A 26,577-nucleotide genomic window follows, 5' to 3' on the forward strand; every position below is an offset into this window, starting at 1 on the left:
AAACCCACGCGGACACGGGGAGAACATGCAAACTCCACGCAGAAAGGTCCTGGGCTCGAACCCAGGACCTTCTTGCTGTGAGGCGACAGCGCTAACCACTACACCACCGTGCCGCCGGAGATAGTTATACTTTACTGATATTGAATTGTTTTAGTTTTGTGCTTCTTAGGTTTTTACTGAGACCTTCCGATGCACTTGTTACAAATTTCAAAGGTCCTCTTCCCTCATCCAGCTACTACATTTGCTACACTACATATCAATCGAACAGACTCGGTTTAGCATCTCGTCAAGTTCATAAGTGTAAAAACTATCAAGAATCATGCCAATACATCATATGTTACACTAGATAGCTGCAGTACTTGGTGCTATAGCTATCCATGTGCGTGTGAATATGGATAAGCCACTGGGCTGCAGTGTGGAACTTGAGGATGATATTCCTGGCCTGGTTCTACCTCCGTAAAAGGTTTCAACATGCTGGAGAAAGCAGCAACTTGTATAAAATTAAGTGTTTCTTTTGCCTCCATATTTAATTTTAAAAAATGTTGAAGTAATTTGCTAACACTGGCTGTATTAACTATGTTAGTCTGGTTTCTTTGCTAATACCAGGTTAGACTAGCATTGATGGCCAGTGGCTAACATTACCGGCTCAGCAGCAAGTCAAATTCAAGTTGATTGTGAATATTGTGAACGTAAGCATCAAACTGGCATAGTTGCAATCATTTTAGATAAATGATAAGTTACTTTTCACTTGAAAACATAAAATAAAAATCAATTTAAACATAAATTTAATCCGTTAAATACATTTACGTTTTACTTTTTAATGCTTGTACATTTAAAAGTAGACGCTTTTTAGTTAAGTATTTTTGTTTTTTCACTTTTTAAGATTCTGAGAATATTATCTATACTTCCAGTTTCTTAGTACCTGTATTTTCTCCACCCCTGGTCATAAGCAACACTAACTGCATGTTGAGTTCAGTGTCCCTGAAGTCAAAAAATTTTTAAAGTTGGCTAACTCCCCTGGGACAGCAGCTTCTGATTATAGAGAGAGTTATTTTGGTCAAACTTGATAATCTAGTGCCTCTAACTTACCACACAGGGTATGTATTTGCATTTTTGGATTATTATTATTATATACTAGATTTATTAGGTCTATTTTGTAAATGAAAAAATAATCCTATATGCAGTGCTCTTTGAATCAATTTGTCGAGATACTTTGCAATCTCTTGTTTCAACTGTACTATTATGTCTTCAAAATGATTTCTCTTACTTGATGATATGCAGTGCTTTACACAAGCATTTCTACCCCCAACCTTTGGCTGTTCCACATTATGTTGTCCTTCAACTTGGAATTCAAATGGATCTGTTTTAAAATTTGACATTTTTGATTTATGTCTAACATTTGAATGTGCACAATATTGTATTGTGATACAAAGACTAATAATTAAAAAAAGTTGACACTTATTGGTTGCATAAATATTTCCATTTTTCTATTTGTAAATCATTTTTAAAACTATATAGATTTTACGCCCATATCAATATTATGGGCTATTTTGTGTCGACTCATGATATGACATATCATTCCAAGTAAGTCTATTGTAGGGCCAGGTTATAACTCTACAAAATGTAGAAAAGAAATACACTGTGTGCACAATTATTAGGCAAGTGATTACTCTGACCCTACCATTATTTCTATGCATGTTTTCCAACCGCAAGCTAGATACACTTGAATGCTAATTGGATTTAAGCATTCTCAGGTGGTATTTATTTGTGTAATGAGGGAGGGTGTGACCTAAAGTCATTAATACCCTATATTAAGGTGTGCATAATTATTAGGCAGCTTCTTTATCTCAGGCAAAATGGGCCAAAAAAGAGATTTAACAGATACTGAAAAGACAAAAATTGTAAAATGCCTATCAGAGGGATGCAGCACTCTTGAAATAGCTAAGCTATAGAAATGTGAGCACAGAACAATCAAACGTTTTGTTGCAAATAGTCAACAGGGTCGCAAAAAATGTGTGGAGAAGAAAAGACACAAATTAACCGCAAAAGACTTGAGAAGGATTAAACATGAAGCTACCACAGGGTTCCTACAGATATTTTATGTTGAATTTACTACCTTTTTACTACCTTCACAATTTTTTTTTACTGCCACAGCGACAATTTGGATTTGGACATTTTCTCACAATTTAACAAGGTAATCTTTGAGTGTATGTGTTAGTCCAAGTGAATGTGCTACATATAAGTTAGTGACAACTCTACCCAAAGAGTTGGATTGATGAGACAAGATAGAAAGAAAATCTGAACGTACCGGTAGAGTAACTCTTTCCCTTTGGACGCATAATAGAACCTCCCATTGCTAGGGCTACACATGGAGTAATGCATATTTGCATAAAAGAAAACAAACTTCCACATATAAGTTATAATTTTATTGAACTGTGAAACTGTGGCCCATAACCTCTTAACGGGTACACAGATTTGCACTAAACCTTGTGTGTCAACACTTCACATTAGGTACAAGATCTGATTACATTTTGTCGGCCAACACTTTCAAGACGGCCAACCTTTTGTTTGTGGAATAATCTTTTGTTTGTGGAATAATCTTTTGAACAGGTGAACAGATTTGCACAAAAAATCTTATGTGCTTAGGTACATCAACTCATTACATTTAGATCAGGTCAAATGGCAAACACGAACCCACACACACACACACACACACAAAGCGCACCAGGCGCACGCACACATGGGTGCACACACACATGACAAAGACAAGACACACACCCTAAAGATACAAAACACACATAACCCAAGCCCTATTTTGGCAGTCTCTCAACACATTGCCAAGTTTGCTTAAGATAGTCATTTGCACCAGTCCTGTAGTCGTGAAGGCCCGTGGGCAGAGTCAACACCTTCCTCCCAGAGATCAGTGTTTTAGAGGGTTAATCTTAATCATTTGAACAGTTCAACAGATTTGCTCATCACATTTTGGATGCCTCAAATGGCGCGCACACAACGTACCAGGCACACACACACAACGCACCAGGCACACACACACAATGTACTAGGCACACACACACAATGTACTAGGCACACACACACACAACGCATTACATGTGCCTCAGTTGTTTGACCTTTTCTTCGATCAACTTTTCAATGAACGCCTCTCGCCGATTGCCATCTACCGCCTTTAGCCAGTCTTTAAAATCAGGTTCCTCCAGCCAGAGGTCTGAAAATTTGCATTTCCCCATTGTTTAATTCTCGTGCAGATGTCGCCAGTCGGGTCAACAGATAGATTCGACTAGAGCCGTATAAACAAAGTCAGTCTCGTACTAAACAATCTCTGGTATAAATTTATACTGGATTCGACCGTGATTGGAATTCAATGCGCATGCGCCACCAACTCCTCACTGCGGTCCTCCTCGATACATAAAAATTAATTCGCCCAAATGTAGTAATTTATGGATATTATGGCATGCAGGTTAATTAAACAAATTAGAAAACACATAGGCCCAGTTGGATGGGGGTCAAAAAAATTTACTACCACATCAGATTACGTTTACTACCTTTTACTACTTTTTACTGGCCATAATTTAGCCTATTTTAATTAACTACCTTTTACTACCTTTTAAAACCCCGCGGGAACCCTGTACCAGGAACCCATTATCCTCCAGTGCCACAATATTCTAGAACTGCAACCGACCTGGAGTGTCCAGAAGGACAAGGTGTTCGGTGCTCAGAGACATGGCCAAGGTAAGGAAGGCTGAAACACGACCACCACTAAACAAGACTCACAAGTTGAAATGTCAAGATTGGGCCAAGAAATATCTGAAGACAGATTTTCCAAAGGTTTTATGGACGGATGAAATGAGAGTGACTCTGGATAGACCAGATGGATAACTAATGGACACAGGGCACTTTGACTCAGACACCAGCAAGGTGGTGGAGGGGTAATGGCATGGGCTGCTATTATTAAGGATGAGCTAGTTTGACCATTTCAGGTTGAAGATGGACTTAACATCAACTCCCAAACCTACTGCCAGTTTCTAAAAGATACATTCTTCAAGCAGTGGTATGGGAAGAAGTCTGCATCATTCAAGAAGGCCATGATTGTTATGCAGAACAATGCACCATCACATGCACCCTAGTACTCCACTGCTTGGCGAGCCCACAAAGGCCTTAAAGATGACAAAGTAATGACATGGCCCCCTTCCTCACCTGACTTAAACCCTATTGAGTACTTGTGGCCCCTTCTTAAGCATGAGATTTACAGCGAGGGAAGACAATACACCACTCTGAATAGCATTTGGGAGGCCGTGGTTGCTCCTGCACAAAAAGTTGATCGTCAACAAATCAAAAAACTAACAGACTGGATGGAAGGCTCATGGCAGTTATTGAAAAGAAGGGTGGCTATATTGGTCACTGAATATTTTTGAAATGCTAGAAGTGTTTATTTGTTAATTCTGAGTTGTTTATTTGTTACACTGAAAATTAAAATAAACAAGTGAGATGGGAAACTTTAAGCTTTTCATTTAGTTGCATAATAATTCTGCACACTAAATGTTGCCTAATAATTCTGCACACTTGTATATTCCCCTGAGAATGCCTAAACTCCCCTTTCCTTTGTTAATCATTCTGGTTTTAGGTTTATTAACAATTTGGATTGACTGAGAGCACTGTATTTGTTCAACGATAAAATTAATCATCAGGAATACAACTTGCCTAATAATTGTGCACACAGTGTAGATACACATACTCATATAGATAAACACTGGCCCACTGTTAGTGCTTTGTCCCATTCCAGTAATTTAGCACATGTTGTATGTCCAAGGATACTGATATGTACTTGGGACCCCTGGTTAATAGTTTAGGAAACCGTAGTCTCCATCCAAAGCAATTTAAGGTTCAAGGACTTCTCACCTACCTTTTTTTTTTTTTTTTTTAATTGTTAAAGTTGTTCGTTTAAGTATTGTGCATGACCAGAAAATGGCAGTGTCACCCCAATCTCTGAACAACAAACTCATGGAAACTGGAAAACTCTTCATTGCCTTGAATGAGCCATACAGAGGTCCAATAAAGTGTGTGTGAGTAAGGTGTAGAAGAAGTCTTTATTTGTCACATGCACACTCAAGCACAGTGAAATTCGTTCTCTGCATTTAACCCATCTGAAGCAGTGAACGCATGCATGCACACACAAGTGAGCAATGAGCGCACGCACATGCTCAGAACAGTGGGCAGCTACAGTATGCTACAGCACCCGGGGTGCAGTTAAGGGTCAGGTGCCTCGCTCAAGGGCACATCAGCCCAACCTTCAGGTCATGGCTGCCCCATGTTAACCTACCCGCATGTCTTTGGACTGTGGGGGAAACTGGAGCACCTGGAGGAAACCCACGCAGACACAGGGAGAACATGCAAACTCCACACAGAAAGGCACCCGTCGGCCGCTGGGATGGAACCCAGAACCTTCTTGTTGTGAGGCGACAGTGCAAACCCATACAAAACAGCTTCAGTGCTCCTTTGCTCAGTCTCTGAAACTGTAAAGGAAAGCTACACACATTTTTTCCTAAAGATAATCCTTCATTTGGTTCTTTGTTGAGTGCTGTTTAACACATCTGCCAAAAAAAAAAAAAACTCTCCCATATATGTTCAGGTGGGTTGATGTCTGGTATGTGTGAAGGCTATAGCATAAGCCGTCCTTCCCCGTGGATAGATTCATCCTGGAAGAGACCAGTTTCATCAGAATAGAAATTATTCATCCTAGATTAAAGGTGATCAGTCAGAATAACTTGAATTGATTCGCAGTGACTCTTCTCTCGAAGGGGGTAAGCATAACACGTTAATTTAAACGACTATTGGGCAGTGTCTGGGAATACCAGCTGTGTCCTGGAGAGGTAGAGGGATGGCACTCCTAGCAGGCAAATAGGCCTACATATGTTAACACACATCAGCAACAGAGACACACTTTTGGAGACATATTCATATATACAGTACTGTGTAAAAGTCTTAGGCACCCTAATTTTTTATACAAACTTTGTTATAGAGTTCTGTTTTATGATTTCTACATTATTGAGTCAGTACAAAAACATTTTAGAGTTCCAAATGTTCATTTTCCAGCACAAAATTAAATATTTCAGAGAAAAAAATCGTGTTTGAGCAGCATATTCCATAAGAGAGCACTTTTCAGATTAAAAAAGAAAACATAATGAAGGCTGCTGGGTTTTGGTGCAAAATGAAGAAGCGAGTGTGACAAAGTGTCCAGAAGAACTGTGGCTGGTTCTGTAAGATGCTCAGTAAAACCTACAGCTCATTTCCTTATCAAACTGCACTCACTGTACCTGAGACTACTTTTTATTTTTTAAAGCAAAGGGTCGTCTCACACCAAATATTGACTTTGTTTAATTTTATTGTGGCTTACTGCTGTTTTATATACACTACCGTTCAAAAGTTTGGGGTCACCCAGACAATTTTGTGTTTTCCATGAAAAGTCACACTTTTATTTCCCACCATAAGTTGTAAAATGAATAGAAAATATAGTCAAGACATTTTTCTGGCCATTTTGAGCATTTAATCGACCCCACAAATGTGATGCTCCAGAAACTCAATCTGCTCAAAGGAAGGTCAGTTTTATAGCTTCTCTAAAGAGCTAAACTGTTTTCAGCTGTGCTAACATGATTGTACAAGGGTTTTCTAATCATCCATTAGCCTTCTGAGGCAATGAGCAAACACATTGTACCATTAGAACACTGGAGTGAGAGTTGCTGGAAATGGGCCTCTATACACCTATGGAGATATTGCACCAAAAACCAGACATTTGCAGCTAGAATAGTCATTTACCACATTAGCAATGTATAGAGTGGATTTCTGATTAGTTTAAAGTGATCTTCATTGAAAAGAACAGTGCTTTTCTTTCAAAAAGAAGGACATTTCAAAGTGACCCCAAACTTTTGAACAGTAGTGTGTGTGTATATATATATATATATATATATATATATATATATATATATATATACTATTCAAAAAAAGTAGGGGATATTGGATTTACAAGTAGAATGAAATGCAGATCATGAGGTCAGGAAGGAAACAAATGACAGAAAAACATTAAGGAAACATTTGTCAATTTATTCGAAACCCTGTGTACAGTCAGTAAAGGACAGATTCTCCAGAATAAGGGTCAACACAAACATAGGGTCACACAGCAAATTTACCACCATTTTGAAACCGAGTCAGTAGCGGGTAAAACCCCCTCGGTTGGCTAGACAAGCTCGAATTCGGCGTGGCATGCTCCTAACGAGACGTCCCAGGTCATTTTGGGGAATGTTATTCCATTCCTGTTGCAATGCTGCAGCAAGTTCTTGGACATTGGCAGGAGGTTGTTGACGTTGGCGTAGCCGCTGTCCAAGCATGTCCGAGACATGCTTGATGGGGGAAAGGTCTGGACTGAGTGCTGGCCATGGTAATCTGGTGATATTCTGCTGCTGGAGGTAATCTGTAACGATCCTGGCCCTATGACATCTGGCATTGTCATCTTGGAAAATGAAACGGCGGCCATAATGACGTGCAAACGGCACAACATGGGGTGCCAAGATGTTGTCCCGGTAGTACTGCCCTGTGACACGTCCAGCAACAACATGCGAGTCTGTTCTGCCGGCAGCAGTGATGCCTCCCCACACCATTACAGAGCCACCCCCATACGGATCATGTCTAATGATGTTAACGTCATGGAAACGTTCGTTACGTTGGCGCCAAACCCTCCTGCGTCTCTCCAGGAAGTCCACAGTGAACCTCGACTCATCTGAGAACATTACGTGGTTCCATCGGCGATTATCCCAGCGTTGATGATGACGACACCATTGGAGTCTGGCCCTAATGTGACGATCCCTCAAACAGGGAATGACACGAGGACGTCGGGCGTGTAAGTGAAATCTGTGCAGTCGATTCCTGATGGTCTGGGCACTCACTACCAAGCCAGTATCCCTTCGAAGTTGAGACCTTATCTGATTTGCTGTTACCATACGATTTCTCAAGGCAATAGTGCGGATGAATCTGTCCTGAGCCTGAGTTGTTGCCCTTGGTCGACCGGATCGTGGTCTATCCTGAACAGACCCTGTAGCACGATGTCTGGACCATAATCTGCTGATGACAGACTGGGAAACATTCAATGCTCTTGCCACAACGACCTGTCTTGTGCCAACCTGTAGCATGCCAAGGGCACGTAACCTCTCATCCTGTGTTTGACGGAGCATGGTCTCTGTTTAATTAACGACTTCAACCACTGATAATCTGATGCTTTCTCTTCAAAATCTTCCTTTGGAGTGGCTCTAACCTTCCAATTCAGAGTCATGCAAATTTGTGGCACGACCCCCTTGATCATCAGTAGCATCCCGTGCTGATCATGAGAGTGTCATTGATGTGTTTGGGTGATGAATTTCTTTGGAAATGCTTCCTCAGTAAGGAACTATACAACATGCTTTCGTATCCCTTTGTATATGTGAAAATTTGGATCTCAAAATAAAATATCCCCTACGGTACGCGATTCGTGACGTCATCGATTTGATATCATGTCAGAAGCGGTAGCCTTTGTTTGGTCGCCTATGTTTGGTATGAATGATCTGTATAAATGTTACGTTCTTTTAACAACACAAGAGGGCACAAGAAGACACTTTTTTTCAGACATTTTTATGTGTGCAATTTTCATTCGTGTTTGTCAGTACAGCCCAACTGTTATGGCGAAAAGCCGCGGTTTATTTTGTCTCCAATAAATATGCCGAAATGGCTAAAGAGGAACAAATTCGCCTTCTCCTTCCGAATGCATCGTCGTAGACAGCACCACTCTGCTGCTGGAACTCAACATAAACCTTGCATAGGTTTAACATGGACTATCAGGCGTGAAGCCAAAATATTGGAAATTATGATACACAAACACCTTTGTTCATGTTCGATTCATGTTCATTTGAGCCGAGCTGCATTCGGAATTCGATATTTTTACTAGCCTACTTACTGCCATGGCAACAGCTACAGCACGTGTCCAGAAGTTCAAAAAAAGTCACGTCACTCACTCACATCGCATACAAACCAGCAAAGGGCTGAAATCAGAGTGCGAATTATCCCACCATAATTGGGGGGTACCATCATGGTCCACTATCATATCAATCGCCCCCCCGGTCCTGTCCCGTCTCGTCTATGGAAGTTGGTGTCAGTAACTCAACACAATAACTCTGAACAATAATTTTTAATGTCATTAAGAAGCATGACAAACCATACAGTACTACCACAGAGGAAAAACAGCAGTACAACCTGATAACCTTCTTTGTCAGAACAAACTGGGTATCAACACTACAAATGAGTCACATACAGTATATACACGCATGCAGAACAGTCCTGCTGAATGTCTTGCTCTCTTTCGTCCTGCTGTGCCTCTCCTGTCTGCTGGGAACCCATTTTCTTTATTCACATGAACAGTGTATAAAACCTAACTGCACCTACACTTGTACTGTAATTGTCTGTAGATCTTAGTGCTAATATTTACTACTTACTCTTTTAGCACCAAAAAAATGCCTGATGTCTGGCCCTTTTCTTTTCCTCATGTTTGGCCTACTGTCTCTGTGAATAAAATCAAACAGGGTACTCAGATCAAACTATGAATATCTTAAAAATAATACAAAAGGAATGTAAGTAAAAACAATAGAAAACAAATTCAAATACTAGCATGTGTACTAAGCTAGGGCGGCACAGTTGTGTAGTGGTTAGCGCTGTCGCCTCACAGCAAGAAGGTCCTGGGTTTGAGCCCCGGGGTCGGCAAGGGCCTTTCTGTGTGGAGTTTGCATGTTCTCCCCGTGTCCGCGTGGGTTTCCTCCGGGTGCTCCGGTTTCCCCCACAGTCCAAAGACATGCAGGTTAGGCTAACTGGTGACTCTAAATTGACCGTAGGTGTGAATGTGAGTGTGAATGGTTGTCTGTGTCTATGTGTCAGCCCTGTGATGACCTGGCGACTTGTCCAGGGTGTACCCCGCCTTTCGCCCGTAGTCAGCTGGGATAGGCTCCAGCTTGCCTGCGACCCTGTAGAACAGGATAAAGCGGCTAGAGATGATGAGATGTACTAAGCTATTTTGCCTAGGCTAGCCTACTACCTGGCTCTTTTTATGTTGCCCCAGTCCCCAGAGGTTCTGATTGTAATTTTACATAGGCTTAGCTCGGCCTACATCAGAACTTCTTGTGCCTAATCACACACACAGGATGGGCCTATGTGCCAAATGAATTTCAGAAGGGCACAATTTATTCATGATAAAATGAGAATGGAAACATATGGAGTTCTTCTCCTTTGAAATGAGAATCGTTTCTATACCACACTGTAATAAGCTTGATTTAAATAGAGACTTAGCTTATCTTGCTAACTAACGTTGGTAACTCACGTTAACGTCCGTCCACTGTAGCCTTCTGGCCTCAGTGGGTAAGTAATTCAGCGTATAAAGATGTGACATGAGCTGAAAGAACAAATCACTTTAATAAATGACAGTTGTAAAATAACACATTTTCAACAGGCTAAAAGTTGGTTAGCAACTAACATTACCAATGCACATCTTCTGCTGCAAACCACAGACTGTATAAATTGCTGCAAACCCATGGACTGTATCTGAGGAATCCACTGAATGCGGTGTGGACTGGAAGCTGTTGCTTCTAGCGCGTTCTAGCGCTGCGGTGACTAAAAATGGTACGGTCCACAATAGGGGTGTCTGTCTGAAATCGAGTTACATTAAAATGTTCCTACAATAAGAATGCCGAATGGGAGTTGGTTTGAATTATATATTCCTTTGCACAATATCAGAAAAAATATCGGACCCCCCCAAAACTTATATTTTTGTCTCTTTGGGGGGTACTGGGTCTTCATTGGGGGGTATAGTACCCCCCAGTACCCCCCGTAATTCGAACTATGGCTGAAATTTATTATAAAAGGCACCAATCGAATAAATCAAGCATTTAGTTATGATTGGCGATGGTGGCTCACTCAAGGTCGCTGGATTTGGTGTCGCCGGTGTCGGAATGCTTTTTCTGAAATAAAAATCGATGTTTTTCTGCCGAGTCTTTCCTGTCGAGTCATTTTCCCCCTGATCTGCCATTCTGTCGAAGCTCTCTAGTTGGTCGAAGCAACATTAAAATGGCGGAGTCAACCGTTTACATAATTCTAATATCTCGGCTGCGTTTAGAATGCATTCTACTTTGCGTCGCTACGTTTTACGTAACGTTCGATTTGGGGGGCATTGATGATGAGCACAAAGGCACGTGTCACTTACTGTAGAGCGGATAAACTCAGGCCATTGAATGACAGTTTTTTTTTTTTGAATCTCACCTCGGGAGAAGTGGGTGGACGGCGTACCCCCGCGTACCACGCCCAATATATATATATTGGTGTGTGTGTGATAAAACATTGCATTTCATAATTTTTAAGCCGTTTTTTTTTTTTATCTACAGCATTTCTTTACATGCCTAAGACTTTTACACAGGTGTGTGTGTGTGTGTGTGTGTGTGTGTGTGTGTGTGTGTGTGTGTGTGTGTGTGCAGACATGAAACATTACCATGACTGTATTTATTTATTTCCTCAATGATCTCAAATATACACTTACAACAGGCACACACATTTATGTTTATTCCCCCATTACTTATTAGTCATTACAGACTGTTGACTGGCAGCACGGTGGTGTAGTGGTTAGCACTGTCGCCTCACAGCAAGAAGGTCCGGGCTCGAGCCCTGTGGCCGGCGAGGGCCTTTCTGTGTGGAGTTTGCATGTTCTCCCCGTGTCCGCGTGGGTTTCCTCCGGGTGCTCCGGTTTCCCCCACAGTCCAAAGACATGCAGGTTAGGTTAACTGGTGACTCTAAATTGACCGTAGGTGTGAATATGAGTGTGAATGGTTGTCTGTGTCTATGTGTCAGCCCTGTGATGACCTGGCGACTTGTCCAGGGTGTACCCCGCCTCTCGCCCATAGTCAGCTGGAATAGGCTCCAGCTCGCCTACGACCCTGTAGAACAGGATAAGCGGCTACAGATAATGGACGGATGGATTTATAATCATCATTACACAATGCCATGGTGGTGTAAGTGGTTAGCATGGTTGCCTCACAGCAAGAAGGTTCTTGGTTCGAGCCCAGTGGCCGAAAGGGGCCTTTCTGTGTGGAGTTTGCATGTTCTCCCTGACTGAATAAAAAAATAAATAAATAAAAAATAAAAAAAGGCTAAAACGGAGAAGGGGAAATGCGTTCTGGAAATGAATCACGGGAAGGACAGTTGTCGCGCACGCGAGTCTCACACAGACGATGGCGGACATGCACCGGCGCTTTAAGGGGGGGCTTCGAGGGGCTCAAACCCCTGGGCCACAGCCAATCAGGGGCCTTGTAATATTAATAAAATAATAAACTGTCGGAATCGTGGGCCTACATTAATGTACGGATAGAAATAAGGTTAGAAATAAATGAGCGCACAGTAGCCTGCTGTAAGAGACATATGGTGGATGTGGTTCGCGAAACGAACACCCACAACTGGACCAGAATAAAATGTAACAAAATGTAACGTCACGCACGAAAGCGCACCAAAGACTGCAGACTACTGAGACACAAATTTAGAGGCTTTGAAAGATAAAGCGTTCACATGTTAGCGGGGCGCATAAAAGGAAAAAGAGAGATGCAGGTAATGATAGAATCGTTGCCTAAAGTCACAGACTTTTTTAAGGTAAGGATCACCAATCTGTTCAGAATATCAGCTACTTATCACTTATCAGCCTACCAGCAGCTAGGCTATGTGCAGCTAGGCTAGATATGCTATGATCTGTCCAACAGTAAAATAAATCAGTTGTGATTTGAATATGTGTCGTGTGATTTGAGTTATAATCCTGTTAGTATAATAGCATATTTCGATGGGGATAATAAAATGTCTAAAACGGCATCTACTGAAGAAATTGATGAAAAGATTGTAGCCTCTAATGTTCACAGTTCGGGCAGCAGACAGAGTAAGCATACTGAGGGGAATAGCAATACAAAGCTAGCGCAGATCCACATTTCTCGCTAGCTGTGTTGGGTGTGTTGTTAACCCGTGTGGATTTAAGTGAAATACTTGAGAAGTTCTGTGGTCAAGACAACGTTTTAAGGTAAGGACACTTGATTATTAATGTTTGCCCACCGTGGCTTGTTGTTGACGAAAGGCCCACATGATTTTGCCTTATGCAGCTACTGCTAGCGTCATGCTTTGAACTAGGTTAAGCTCATTTGCGCTAAAGGATGGGTTTATTGAAGGACTTTGATGTAGCTAGTTTCTTTTTAAAAAATCATATGCTCAAAACAGTATGCCCGTGTTCATCATGTTTAACTTTTTTCTTGATGGAGTGCGTGAAATATTGTTGCAAGTGGTATTTCTATGCAGTCATGTCAAAAAGGCAGTTGAATGCACGGTCTTATTCAAGGAGGAGGAAGGCTTGCATGATGCTTGAACATAGATCAGTAAAATAGACCCTAGTAGGACTTGGTTTCGTGTATTTCGGTCTGTGGAGTTATGAGTTTGGCCGCTGTCCATGGTGTTTACGTTTCATGTGGCCGCCGAGCCAAGTACCTTCATCATCATCATCATGTTCCCCTGTCAAAAGTTAAACTCTCTAGGGGTGCTTCTGCTGTAGCAGTTGCTCAAAGTTTGATTTGTCCATCATCATACGTCTTATCTGTTGGGTGTCTATGCCCAGCAGATTTTCCCATTTCGTCCATTTGTAACCATTTTTGTCAAACAGGAGCTGCTTTTGCACTTGGTTATTGCCCATCCGGCAAACGTGAGCAATATATTTTAGTTGTTGTACGTAGCAGGATAGTTTTATATCCTGGGTTCCTGTCAGTTTCCGGAGGTCAGCATTGGACATCTTGTAGCTCCAGTCTATATCTTCATTTGTAGTGTTCTTTTGGTCAGGGGCATTCTTTCGTTTATATCCACCTTTAATCATTTTCCTTAGGAAGCCGTGCCACACTACCTCAATTTTATGAATTTCACTGGATGATAGTTGCCGTGCCTGTGTGCTGTACAGGAGACGAGATCGAACGCATGCCACTAGGAACTTTATACGGGTTTTTAGTAGTATTCGGTGGTCGGTTAGAACGTGTTTCAGTTCATTCCATTTCATGAATGCAGCACTTATCCTAGCATGCAGGAAGTGTGAGGATTCATCACAGTTGCTGACATTATAACCAAGATATTTAAAGGTGCAGACGTTTTTAATATTAGTGCCGCCAAGGGAAATGATACTTGGTTTACATTTGATATCCTCATTGACGTTAAAAGCCATTGTTTCTGTTTTGACATATGATATTTGTAAACCAAAGCGGGTGTAGGTCTTATCATACAACTGAAGAATATTCTGAAGCTCCTCGATGGATCCAGCGAGTATGGCCTGATCATCTGCGTATAGAATCTCTGTTATGCAACCCTCTCCTGATGCTCATGCTTTCGTACGCATTTCTCTTGTGGATACCTCATTTGGAATGCAATATCTGAACTTGAAGCCTGTATCTGGGTACAGTTTTGATATCTCATGCTGTGCAATCCTGACAACAAAGTCCATATAGATATTAAAAACTGATGGCGATTCTAGGGCACCTTGTCTTGCAGTGAATGTTTGTTTTCATGCCGCCGAGCTATTTTTATGTATTTTATTTTTTAAAAGGACTTGTCTGTAGGTGTGTGTGTTTTATGTTTACAACACATAGGTCTACATTAGCGCACGCGCGCTTGTGTGGTTATCTCTGGCCATGCCCCTGCATGAAAGTTACGCAGTATCACTGTCCTGTCCGTGGTAATAATCAGAACCGGCTCTGTAATGATAATGCGCGCGTTCTTCTCTCCCTCTGTGGTCAGATGTGTTGAGCGATGTGAGCGTGGGCCTTGCGCAGCTACGCTGAGCCAAACGTAACCTATCGTAGGCTTCTAGACTAATTACGCGCTTACACTGTAAATGCTTGACACGTATTGCAAATAAAATAAGAGTGTTTTCCTGTCCAACGGTAAGGGTAGGGTTGACAGGTAGCCTATGAGGGGCCTAGCCCCTGGGCCACGGGTGTTATTAAAGCGCCCCTGTGGACATGGAGGAGACCGAGGAACCTGTGGTGGACGACCCTGCAGAAAACGCAATTTCTTCCAGTAATGAAGTGCACCCCTGGCCCTACATACGTGATCACTTCAGCTTCGTAGAGAAAAGGGGTGACAGTTTCATTATGCAATGCAGATTATGTGTGCCCAAGAAGACAACCATTGCGGCATACAAAAATTCGACGTCTAATCTGCGCAAGCATGTTGAGGTAAGTATTGTCATTGGCATCATAATCACGGGTGCAGATAGAGGGTGGGACGGGTGGGATTCGTCCCACCCAGATTTAAATTCACCTCGTTCGGTCCCCCCCACTTATAGGGAGGAAAAAACGTCTATGCTGTCTTTCTTTGCATAAGGCAAACCTCACGGAAAAATCAAAAGACTAATTACCATTCGGTTTATTGAGGTGCACAGCAGTGTATACATAGTTGCAACAACTCACATAAAACAAAACAAAGACTGATATTCGGTTGGTTGAGCTACGCAGACTGCACAGGTTGCGAGCTCGAGCTTGCTTGCTTGCTGTGGTTACCCACAACAAGTTTGACAGGCATATCGGGGTTGGGGTTGGTTTGCTGGCAGCTTTGTCCCCCCCCAGTTTTTTGTCCCCCCCCAGTTTTTTGTCCCCCCCAGTTCAAAAAACGTATCTGCGCCCCTGATCATAATGTTTCCTTTCCATAGTAAAACCGACAATAGGCTGGTTATATTCCAAAAATAGTGGATGGCATTGCTAATGTTGAAGTAGCAACCTGTTGGTACTGTAACATAACGGTAACTAGTCTGTTATTCGGTTGGCTAATCATGCAAGCAAGTTAGCTCGCCAACCTGACGTGATCAGTCCTCCTACCATTCTACATCCAACAGGCCAGAAAGGAATACTAAGCAAAACAAATAATGTTTGAATTGAATTGTTCAATAACACACAGTGCACACAGGCAAGCTACGAGATTTCGGTGCAACATTTCACTTTCATATTTCGTGTACAATGCTTTGTGTGTGGTCAGGGCGATGTAAACGACATGACTGTGTGTATTGACCTTTTTTGTTTGTCTCAGTTTTAATGCAGCATTATCCTAAGCATTCAATTTGATACACTTCCTTTAAATAAAACATCTGGGTTGAGATGTACATATATCCTTGTTTCCTCTTCTTTTTCATTTTTGCACAACACAATGGAGGCAGAAAACACCCATTGTTAAAAGTAACGTTTTACTTTTACTCAAAGTACATTTTAAATGATCTACTTTTTACTTGAGTAGATTTTTTGTCTGGTAACTTTACTTGTACTTAAGTAAAATTTCATCAGAGTAACAGTACTTGTACTTGAGTATAATATTTTAGTACTCTTTCCACCTCTGTATGTATGTATGTATGTATGTATGTGTGTATATATATATATATATATATATATATATATATATATATATATGGGCCATACCACAGAAGGTGGCTGAGAACAACAGGGCCAAGATTCTGTGGGACTTCAGCTTCCAGACTGACAAACAGATCCTGGCTAACCAACCGGACATAGTGGTGGTGGACAAAGAGCAGAAGAGGGTGGTGGTGATAGATGTGGCGATCCCAGCTGACGCCAACATCAGGAAGAAGGAACATGAGAAACTTGAGAAGTATCAAGGGTTGAAAGAGCAGCTGGAACGGATGTGGAAGGTCAAGGGTTGCGTGGTCCCCGTGGTAGTGGGGGCACTTGGGGCAGTAACCCCCAAACTGGGAGAGTGGCTCCAGCAAATCCCAGGAACAACATCTGAAGCCTCAGTCCAGAAGAGCGCAGTCCCAGGAACATCGAAGATACTGCGCAGAACCCTCAAACTCCCAGGCCTCTGGTAGAGGACCCGAGCTTGAGGATGACATGGATACCACCCCCCCGCCGGGGGTGAGAAGGAGATTTTTTTATATGTGTGTGTGTGTGTGTGTGTGTGTGTGTGTGTGTGTGTGTGTGTGTGTGTGTGTGTGTGAAAACCAGGTTCTCAGAACACAAACGACCCAGCTCGACAATGTCAGAGGTATCACAACACATCCATTTCGAATCACCGGGACATACGGTACAGTCACGCTCAACACAGTGGAAATACTAGACAGTGAACCGGATTTCTTAGCTAGAGTAAAAGATGCCATCTACATCAAGGCCCTTCAGCTGACTCTAAACAAAGACGGAGGGAGGTTCCGCTTGTAGACAACCTTTGATCCTCGGTTCCAGTCTCATAAAGTCACATGCCAGATGCAGAGGGTCATTCCTTGACGAGGACTGGAGTAAGCCAGTCAAAAATTCAGGAAAGTCTGAGTCCTTATGTGTTGGAACAAAAGTTTAGTCTCTGTAATGTCGTTTGCCAACACAGATGAGGCTACGTGTGAATTTAAATGTCTGTAGTCAATGTAATATATGTTTAAATTAACATGTAAACAATACCAGTACAATACCATTGAAATGTACTGGTAAGTTTTCATTAGCATGTAGGTGGTGTTTAAAATAAGTTGACAGAGTTTCACTTGGAACAGACTTATTAAGGATTTGTTTATTGCTACTGCCAACTCTTAATGAGCAGGATTTGACACCTGTCAAAACATTTCAATTCCACAGTATTATAGACTTGTTAACATTTCATTGTTAGTGTAAATATGTGGCATTTACCTGTTTCTTAATTTGCTAAAAAATTACATACAAACTTCTTAAAATGGAGATCTGGTACAGAATTTTATTAAATAAATGTCATTATCTAGCCATTATTACTCTATCCACGTTCACTGGATATGAGCTATCACACATTCTGATTGGCTACTCTACTGCTAGGCTATCAGCTCATATACCATGAGTAGAGAAAAACAAAATGGTGGAGCATGTTGCTGAACCAACCAACGACGAAATAAAAACTCAGAAACAAAACCCCAAAAATACAAACAAAAAAAAGCAACAAAATATGGAATAAAAGTATTGGATGGTAAGAACGCATCACAGCAAGAAGGTTCTGGGTTCAAGCCCAGCAGCCGGCGGGGGCCTTTCCGCGTGGAGTTAGCCACACTTAGCCTTCCAAGTAATGTTCAGGAATCAGACACAGTCTCAGCATTTAAGTCTAGGCTGAAAACGTATCTGTTTAGTCAAGCCTTGTGTTAATGGTGTTTATGAGGTAAAGGAGTAGATCTGGAGGGTCCTCAGACATAGAGTGTTTTGGTGAACTGGGATGTATGGATGCTGTCAGTCCCCCACTCGCTTGCTCACTCGAGTTTGTTGACGGTGTAGTGGCTGGCTGCTTTATGTCCCAGGGCTCCCTCATGCCTGTGTTACCTTCTAGCTCTCCCCTTTTAGTTATGCTGTCATAGTTAGTTGCCGGAGTCCCTGCTTGTACTCAGTGCAATATGTATACTGTTCCTACTTATTCAGGTGACATTGGGCATACCTAACAACCTGTGTTTCTCTCTCTTCTCCCCCCCAATCTGTCCCTCTGAGTTACATGTCAGTCCTAGGATAGAGATGCTGACCTTTTCTGCTCCTCGGACCTGCCTGATCCATCCTGGTGCCCTGTGTCTGGTTGGAGCCTCATTGCATCGCTCCTGTGGAGGACGGCCCCATGTGGACAGTTGAAAGTCACACCTGGAGGACGCTCTGGACTCTTACAGTGATGCTTTTGTGGCTGAGGACTGCAGTTGTCATGAACAGTTTTGCACTCAAGTTTCCATCAATGAAGAGTTATAACATCAACGAAACAGACTTCATGTTAAAACTGTTAATGTTATAGTCATGTTGTCTGTTGTTGCCCAAATGAGGATGGGTTCCCTTTTGAGTCTGGTTCCTCTCAAGGTTTCTTCCTCGTGTCATCTGAGGGAGTTTTTCCTTGCCACCGTCGGCACAGGCTTGCCCATTGGGGATAGATTAGGGATAAAATTAGCTCATGTTTTAAGTCGTTCAAATTCTGTAAAGCTGCTTTGCGACAATGTTTATTGTTAAAAGCGCTATACAAATAAACTTGACTTGACTTGGAGTTTGCATGTTCTCGCCATGTCTGTGTGGGTTTCCTCCGGGTGCTTCAGTTTCCCCCACAGTCCAAAGACATGCGGTTAGGTTAATATGGGACGGCCTTGGGCTGAGGTGCCCTTGAGCGAGGCACCTAACTCCCAACTGCTCCCCGGGTGCTGTTAGAGTGGCTGCCCACTGCTCTGGGTATGTGTGTGTGCTCATTGCTCACGTGTGTGTGCATGTGTGTGTTCACTGCTTCAGATGGGTTAAATGCAGAGAGGAATTTCACAAGTGTGTGATGAATAAAGTTGTGCTTTCTTTCTTTCTTTCTTTTTATTTTTCAAGAATTATTATTATTCTTGAGTCCGAAAGAAATTATTTTGTTGGACGGTTTGTATAAAGTTTTTATTTGAATTTCCCTCCGGGGGATTAATAAAGTAATTCTGATTCTGATTTATCAAATTTGCAAAAAATAAAAATGCTGTTTCTCAAAATTCAGTGAATGTGGATAGAATAAAACGGTTATTGCACTCAATCTTGGCGTACATGGCTTATAGCCGATGAGGTGTTATGCACCTCGTCGGCTATCAGTTCATGTACGACTCGTTTTCATGGAATAACTATTAATTATCCATTAGCAGGTCAACTTGACTGGCACACCATGGAAGAGTGTGGTGTGGAGCCACCAGATGGTGGGTATGGGTGGGTGGTGGTTATCTCTGCCTTCTTCTCCAGGGGTTTTACCATAGCCGTCCTTAAGAACTTTAGCCTGTTTTTCTTGGAGATCCAGAACTACTATAATGTCCTCACCAGCGCTGTGTCATGGATCACATCCACCAGCATTGCTATGAGTCATTTGGGAGGTAAGCAGGAGGTGAGGCTTGTGCTTCACTTATGTCATCTGTACATTTAGGTCATGTTTTTCCTGACTACTCAGAATCATCTGAAACAATTAAGGACATGATTAGAAATGGCACATTTACAATCCCAAAATGCAGTTTAAAGTTTAGACTGCAAGATCCAACAACAGTTATTGAAATGTTTTATTAAAAAATAATGGCTTTCCAGTGAGTCTATTAAACACATCATTATATAACTTGTACAAAAATAAGTTGTACAAAACCTTGATTAGACATAATATTCTATGGTTAAAAGAACTCTTGTACTTTCTGTGTACAGCTCCATTTGCTGGAAGTCTTGGTGTCTATGTCACACAGCGTGGTGTTATGATGATCGGTAGCACTCTGGCTGCTTCAGGCATGATCTTTGCCTCACTGGGTCTGGGTTTTCCATGGATGTATCTGTCAGTAGGAGTTCTACAAGGTAGTAGTCGAGGCTTGTTTATATTTTGTTGCATAAAAACAAATCTTATAGCTTGCTTCCTTACATGAATTGATCCAAGAAATGTTTTATAACCCAAACTACAAATATCTAAGCAAGTGTGTAGGTCATATGACTGATATTAATGAAGGGCAAGAAAAAACTTGGAAGCTATAAACTATCAGAGATCATTTTGTACCAGGCCATGTGTAAAAGATTTGTCATGTTTATGGTATTTTTAAAAGTTTGACAGTTTCACAGACATCTCTCACAATTGCTCCAACTTGTGTTCTAGTAGTGTTAAATATATTTAATTATTATACATACAGGACACTTTTTCCATGGAATAAAAACATATTCTATTCCCTTCTAACGGGTTTCATTCATTTGGTTTGATAGCATGTAATATTGTTAGTATATTGCTTATCCTACGTGCATTACGTCATTCTACCCAGTGGAGAATGATTGGGGTTTGATATTGCATGATTTTCATGTCATGACGTCACACGTTGGACCTGATGCAAATATCCAATGAGAGAGTTTTCTGCTGCGCATGCGCAGAAGCATTTCTTTGTTTGCTGGGAAAGAGAGAGACACGCTGAACACCTGAAAGGCTACCAAAACTTCATTAGATATTCTTCACACATTTACAAGAGAAAAACATTCCAACGGACATTGAAAAACTGGAAGAGAGACACGTTGGAGACATAAAACTTCCATGCTAGCGAGCGACTGTGACAATTTGTAAACAAATATGGCCACCAGGTTTGCTTTGTTAAATACAGAGGATTTTGAGAGAATTTTGAAAGAGAAAGACGTTTTGAACACCCGAAAGGAATGTATAATAATAATAATAATAATAATAATGGCTTTTTTTCATGGTATATCAGATATATTCCATTCTGCTAGCATGATATTGAACTCATCTTTGACTCGTTCCACATCATGCTAGCTGAATGGAATACATCTGATATACCATTCAATGTCAGCCAATATTATTTAATTATTCACACACATTACAACTGCTATATGATTGCAAAAATTATTTTTAACCAGGAATTCTGAAAATATGTGGATAGTTTTCTCATGCCGGCCTCATCTCACTAATAGCAAGCTAAAATATTCCATATTCCAGCAAATTTTAGCAGCTTATAGAAATAGGATGATGTGTGTGTAACTTGTGTAACGTGATTTGCTAGGGCTGGGTATATCCTTCTGCTGGATGCCAGCTAACATCATGGTCAGCCACTACTTCAAACGCTGGCGTCCGATTGCCTTTTCCATCTCCAGCTCAGGCGAGTGCATCTTTGCTATGGCCTTCAGCCCTTTTTTCCAGTGGCTCATTGAGGCCTACTCATGGCAAGGAGCTCTGCTCATCATTGGAGGACTTCAGCTCAATCTTTTTGTGTGTGGAGCTTTGATGAGACCTCTCAAACCGAAGGTATTTTCCCAAACCCTGACTCCCCTGGTTGACCCAACATCCAAGAAAGTTCCTTTCCAATGCTCAATGATCCAGAGGCCTGAGTTGCTGCTGTATATTGTCTTTGCCATCTTGGCTACCGCTGGTTTCTTCATTCCACCTCTATTTCTGGTTCCATATGCCAATCACAAAGGAATAGAGCAATATTGGGCTGCCTTCCTTCTCTCCAGTTTGTCCTTGGCTGATCTGCTAGGCAGGCTGGCCTGTGGTTGGCTGGCTAATTTGCAGGTGTTCAGGAACCTCCGGATATTAGCGACTGTGTCCATATTGCTAGGAACAGTGGTGCTGCTCCTGCCACTCGCACAAGATTACTGGTCAATCATGGTTTTCAGCACAATGTACGGCTTCCTGTCTGGCTGTGTTGTGGCCGTCCATATCACAAGTATAGTAGACATTGTAGGGCTGGCAAGCTTTGACAGTGCTCTTGGACTCTTCATGCTACTGCGAACCTCTGGGGTGTTGGTCATACCACCTGCTGCAGGTCAGTGTGTCCTAATTTGTATCTCTTGCATCGTAAACATTCTTTTACTCTACATTTACTGTAAATTATTTCTCTTCATGATTTTTAGGAAGTGCAATACTTCAACAAGATCTAATTGTAGTCTATTATGTAGTCTAAATGTCATTCTTTACTATGAGAGTAAACATGTTGTGCTCATAATTGTGTGATGACAGACAATTAATGTTGTCCATACCGCAAGACACGGTTGTAAGTGAACCTTTCAACAACAGAATGACCTCAAACATGCATCCAGATGGGGTCCAGAAATGGTTAATTCAGTCAGTTCATTCTCCTGTTTTGAAACTTGTGGTCTAAATTGGCTTCACCAAATATTAACGAGATAGAGACTGCGACTAAAGTCACAGTAATTTGCGCTAGCTGTTACAAACCAGGACGTCTGGTCACTGTACCCTATAGATCCGGAACGGTAAGAGATGGAAAATGATGCTTGGTGAGGAAAAGTTGTGCCCTGCTGCCCTGAACAAAAAAAAAAAAAAAAAACTAATTGAAAAAAATCATAAAAATTGACAGTGTTATAAGTGATTGGAAAAAAATTCTGTTTTTCATGGATCATTCCGGTTCGGTGATCCAGATCAGCACCAAAAGTCATAGCAACATAATTCAGCCCAGAGGTATTCTTCATGTGAAATTTGGTGGTGATTGGCTGAAAACTGAGGGAGAAATAGCATCCTAAAAATGTTAGGAGAATAAGAATAATAAAGTAGACAAATCCTGAGTAACAATTTGCACCAGCGCTGCTAGCGCAAATTAAACTATGCAATTATGCAGGTAATTTTGAAAAGCAAAAATGCACAACATAAGAAAAAAAATTGGAGGATAATGTTGAAACTAGACAGCATATGTTTCAACTCACCATTCCATTCATTAATTTTCCATATGAGTTGCATGAAGGGTGCAGATAATTCTGGATTTGAATGTGTATTTTGACTTTTGAGATCATATTTCGCCATACTTGGGGTTCATGTACCATCAGGTTTCCAAGCAAATGCCAGGTTACCACTGGTTGCAAAGGTGGTGTGTGTATAGTCTTTATCTCCGTTCTCTTAGACTGCTGTTCTTGTGTAGGTTAGTTCCTGTTTGTTTGTTTTTTTTAAGCAGAGTCCTTAATCTATCGTTTTCCATAATCTACTAGGTGTCTTTGTAGGAGGGAGAGGGAGGGAGTAAAAACGTTTGTCAGCTGTCCATCAAGTGGACCTAGTATGGCTCCATACTGTAGACTGAGCTGATCTATTCTACAACGATTCCCATCCATCCATCCATCCATCCATCCATCCATCCATCCATTATCTGTAGCCGCTTATCCTGTTCCTACAATGATTCCCATGAACTGAAAAATATAATTCTTCCCTGTTTCACATTCTAAACCCTAATCTCCTCCAGAAGGTTAAACTTCCAGTAAAAACTGTGCATCCGTGTCTTCATCGACTTGCTATAGCATGTTGGTCTTTGATCTTTTTGTCCATGTCTGTTTGTGTTCCTAAACTATTTTTTAATGAGTGGCTGTTTCATACGCTGTAAGACTAATAATCCTTGTTAACTTGCACTTACTTGAAGCAGAAATGTACAGTACATCTAAAATGTTTCATTTTATGTTACAGGTAAGTATTTGTGTTCAAAAGTTTCAGTGTTTTAGAATTGAACCAGCTTTAGCTGTAGTGATGTAAAATCTCAGAGAAACAATCCACATCTTTTTAAACAATTGAATGCATTAGAATTTACAAGAGTGAATTTGAATAACATGTTGATAGTTTGTCTTGCTCACCTTGTATCACTGATAGCAGCTCAGGATGCTGAAGTGTTTGAAATTAATAATGATGGCAGATCTTTTTGTGTGTGTTTTAATGTCACAGGCTGGCTAGTGGACTGGACCAGTGAATTTAATGCTTCATTTTATCTGGCAGGCCTCTGCTGTATACTCTCAGCTGTTTTTGTCATGATGGTCGACCGGCTGGTGGAGAAGAAGAATCGTGATTTGGTAAAAATTGCAAATGCTTCAGTGGACAGTGAAATTTGTCCAATAAATGGAAGAGATCCTTTAGAAGCGTAAGGGCACTATTATCATTGTAATGTGTAGATCATTTTTATATAGTTTTTGTGTTGTGAACAGTATGAGGTGTGGTTTTTTTTTTCCCAAATGGCAACTAAACTAGAGCTGAATGATATGACAATGTTTTATGGAGTAACATAAATATACTGTACAATACACTTTTCAGAAAATTGAAGTTTGCAGCTGTTGACCTTCCAAAATGCTTCAGTTTCATTGATTTATATGAGAGATTTTTTAGATGTAATAATTAGGACACTGTAACATTACCATATTGTTCACTAATAACTGGAACCATATACACATAACCAACGCACACAGTCTCTCATCTCCTCATAAATACATACTGCATTACTTATGAGCTGTAGCAGAGCGGAACATCTGAGTTTCCTTTAAAATTAAGCTTAAATTTTTCACCTGGCTGTGTAAATATAGACCATGTTTTGTTTATTCAAGGTAGTGACACTTTTAAAAAAAAAAAACAGAGTAAACAGAGTAAAAAAAAAAAAAACAGAGATTACACACAAAAAAACCCAATATATATAAATATAGATAAAAATTAAGAAAAAACAATATATATAGATAATATATCTCATCTCATTATCTCTAGCCGCTTTATCCTGTTCTACAGGGTCGCAGGCAAGCTGGAGCCTATCCCAGCTGACTACGGGCAAAAGGCGGGGTACACCCTGGACAAGTCGCCAGGTCATCACAGGGCTGACACATAGACACAGACAACCATTCACATTCACGGTCAATTTAGAGTCACCAGTTAACCTAACCTGCATGTCTTTGGACTGTGGGGGAAACCGGAGCACCCGGAGGAAACCCACGCGGACACGGGGAGAACATGCAAACTCCACACAGGAAGGCCCTCACCGGCCACGGGGCTCGAACCCGGACCTTCTTGCTGTGAGGCGACAGCGCTAACCACTACACCACCGTGCCGCCCTAGATAATATATATTTTATATATATAGATAGATAGATAAAAATACACTCTAAAATCAATGTACAAAATAGCAGTAGTGCAATACAGTACAATAACTGAGAAGGTCCTAGAAGAGCAGCTTATGAGGTGTATATGACATTAGTGCAAATGGGCAATAGCAGCAGATACAGCAGTAATGCTAATGTTTGTGGTGTGATGCGCAAACGGATAAGTAATGCTAATGATTTTGTTGTTTGGAGTGTCTCATCATATTATTTTGAGCTATTATATTACATTACAGGGCGGCACGGTGGTGTAGTGGTTAGCGCTGTCGCCTCACAGCAAGAAGGTCCTGGGTTCGAGCCCCGTGGCCAGCGAGGGCCTTTCTGTGCGGAGTTTGCATGTTCTCCCCGTGTCCGCGTGGGTTTCCTCCGGGTGCTCCGGTTTCCCCCACAGTCCAAAGACATGCAGGTTAGGTTAACTGGTGACTCTAAATTGACCGTAGGTGTGCATGTGAGTATGAATGGTTGTCTGTGTCTATGTGTCAGCCCTGTGATGACCTGGTGACTTGTCCAGGGTGTACCCTGCCTTTTGCCCATAGTCAGCTGGGATAGGCTCCAGCTTGCCTGCGACCCTGTAGAAGGATAAAGCGGCTAGAGATAATGAGATGAGATAAGTTACTTTTCACTTGAAAACATAAAATAAAAATCAATTTAAACATAAATTTAATCCGTTAAATACATTTACGTTTTACTTTTTAATGCTTGTACATTTAAAAGTAGACGCTTTTTAGTTAAGTATTTTTGTTTTTTCACTTTTTAAGATTCTGAGAATATTATCTATACTTCCAGTTTCTCAGTACCTGTATTTTCTCCACCCCTGGTCATAAGCAACACTAACTGCATGTTGAGTTCAGTGTCCCTGAAGTCAAAAAATTTTTAAAGTTGGCTAACTCCCCTAGGACAGCAGCTTCTGATTATAGAGAGAGTTATTTTGGTCAAACTTGATAATCCAGTGCCTCTAACTTGCCACACAGGGTATGTATTTGCATTATTGGATTATTATTATTATATACTAGATTTATTAGGTCTATTTTGTAAATGAAAAAATAATCCTATGTGCAGTGCTCTTTGAATCAATTTGTCGAGATACTTTGCAATCTCTTGTTTCAACTGTACTATTATGTCTTCAAAATGATTTCTCTTACTTG

The 26,577-nt window shown here is 41.2% G+C and overlaps 1 protein-coding gene across 1 annotated transcript; it reads left to right on the top strand.

Moving 5' to 3' along the window:
• The first annotated feature begins 19,731 nt into the window (after nucleotides 1–19,731).
• Nucleotides 19,732–24,440, top strand: LOC132872360 (monocarboxylate transporter 13-like). Its single transcript, XM_060907131.1, has 4 exons — nucleotides 19,732–19,933; nucleotides 20,250–20,393; nucleotides 21,590–22,351; nucleotides 24,244–24,440. The coding sequence occupies exons 1-4, from the start codon at nucleotides 19,732–19,734 to the stop codon at nucleotides 24,438–24,440; spliced, it is 1,305 nt and encodes a 434-aa protein (XP_060763114.1).
• The last annotated feature ends 2,137 nt before the right edge of the window (nucleotides 24,441–26,577 follow it).

Source organism: Neoarius graeffei, chromosome 24, assembly GCF_027579695.1.
Source record: "Neoarius graeffei isolate fNeoGra1 chromosome 24, fNeoGra1.pri, whole genome shotgun sequence".
Lineage (NCBI taxonomy): Eukaryota > Metazoa > Chordata > Actinopteri > Siluriformes > Ariidae > Neoarius > Neoarius graeffei.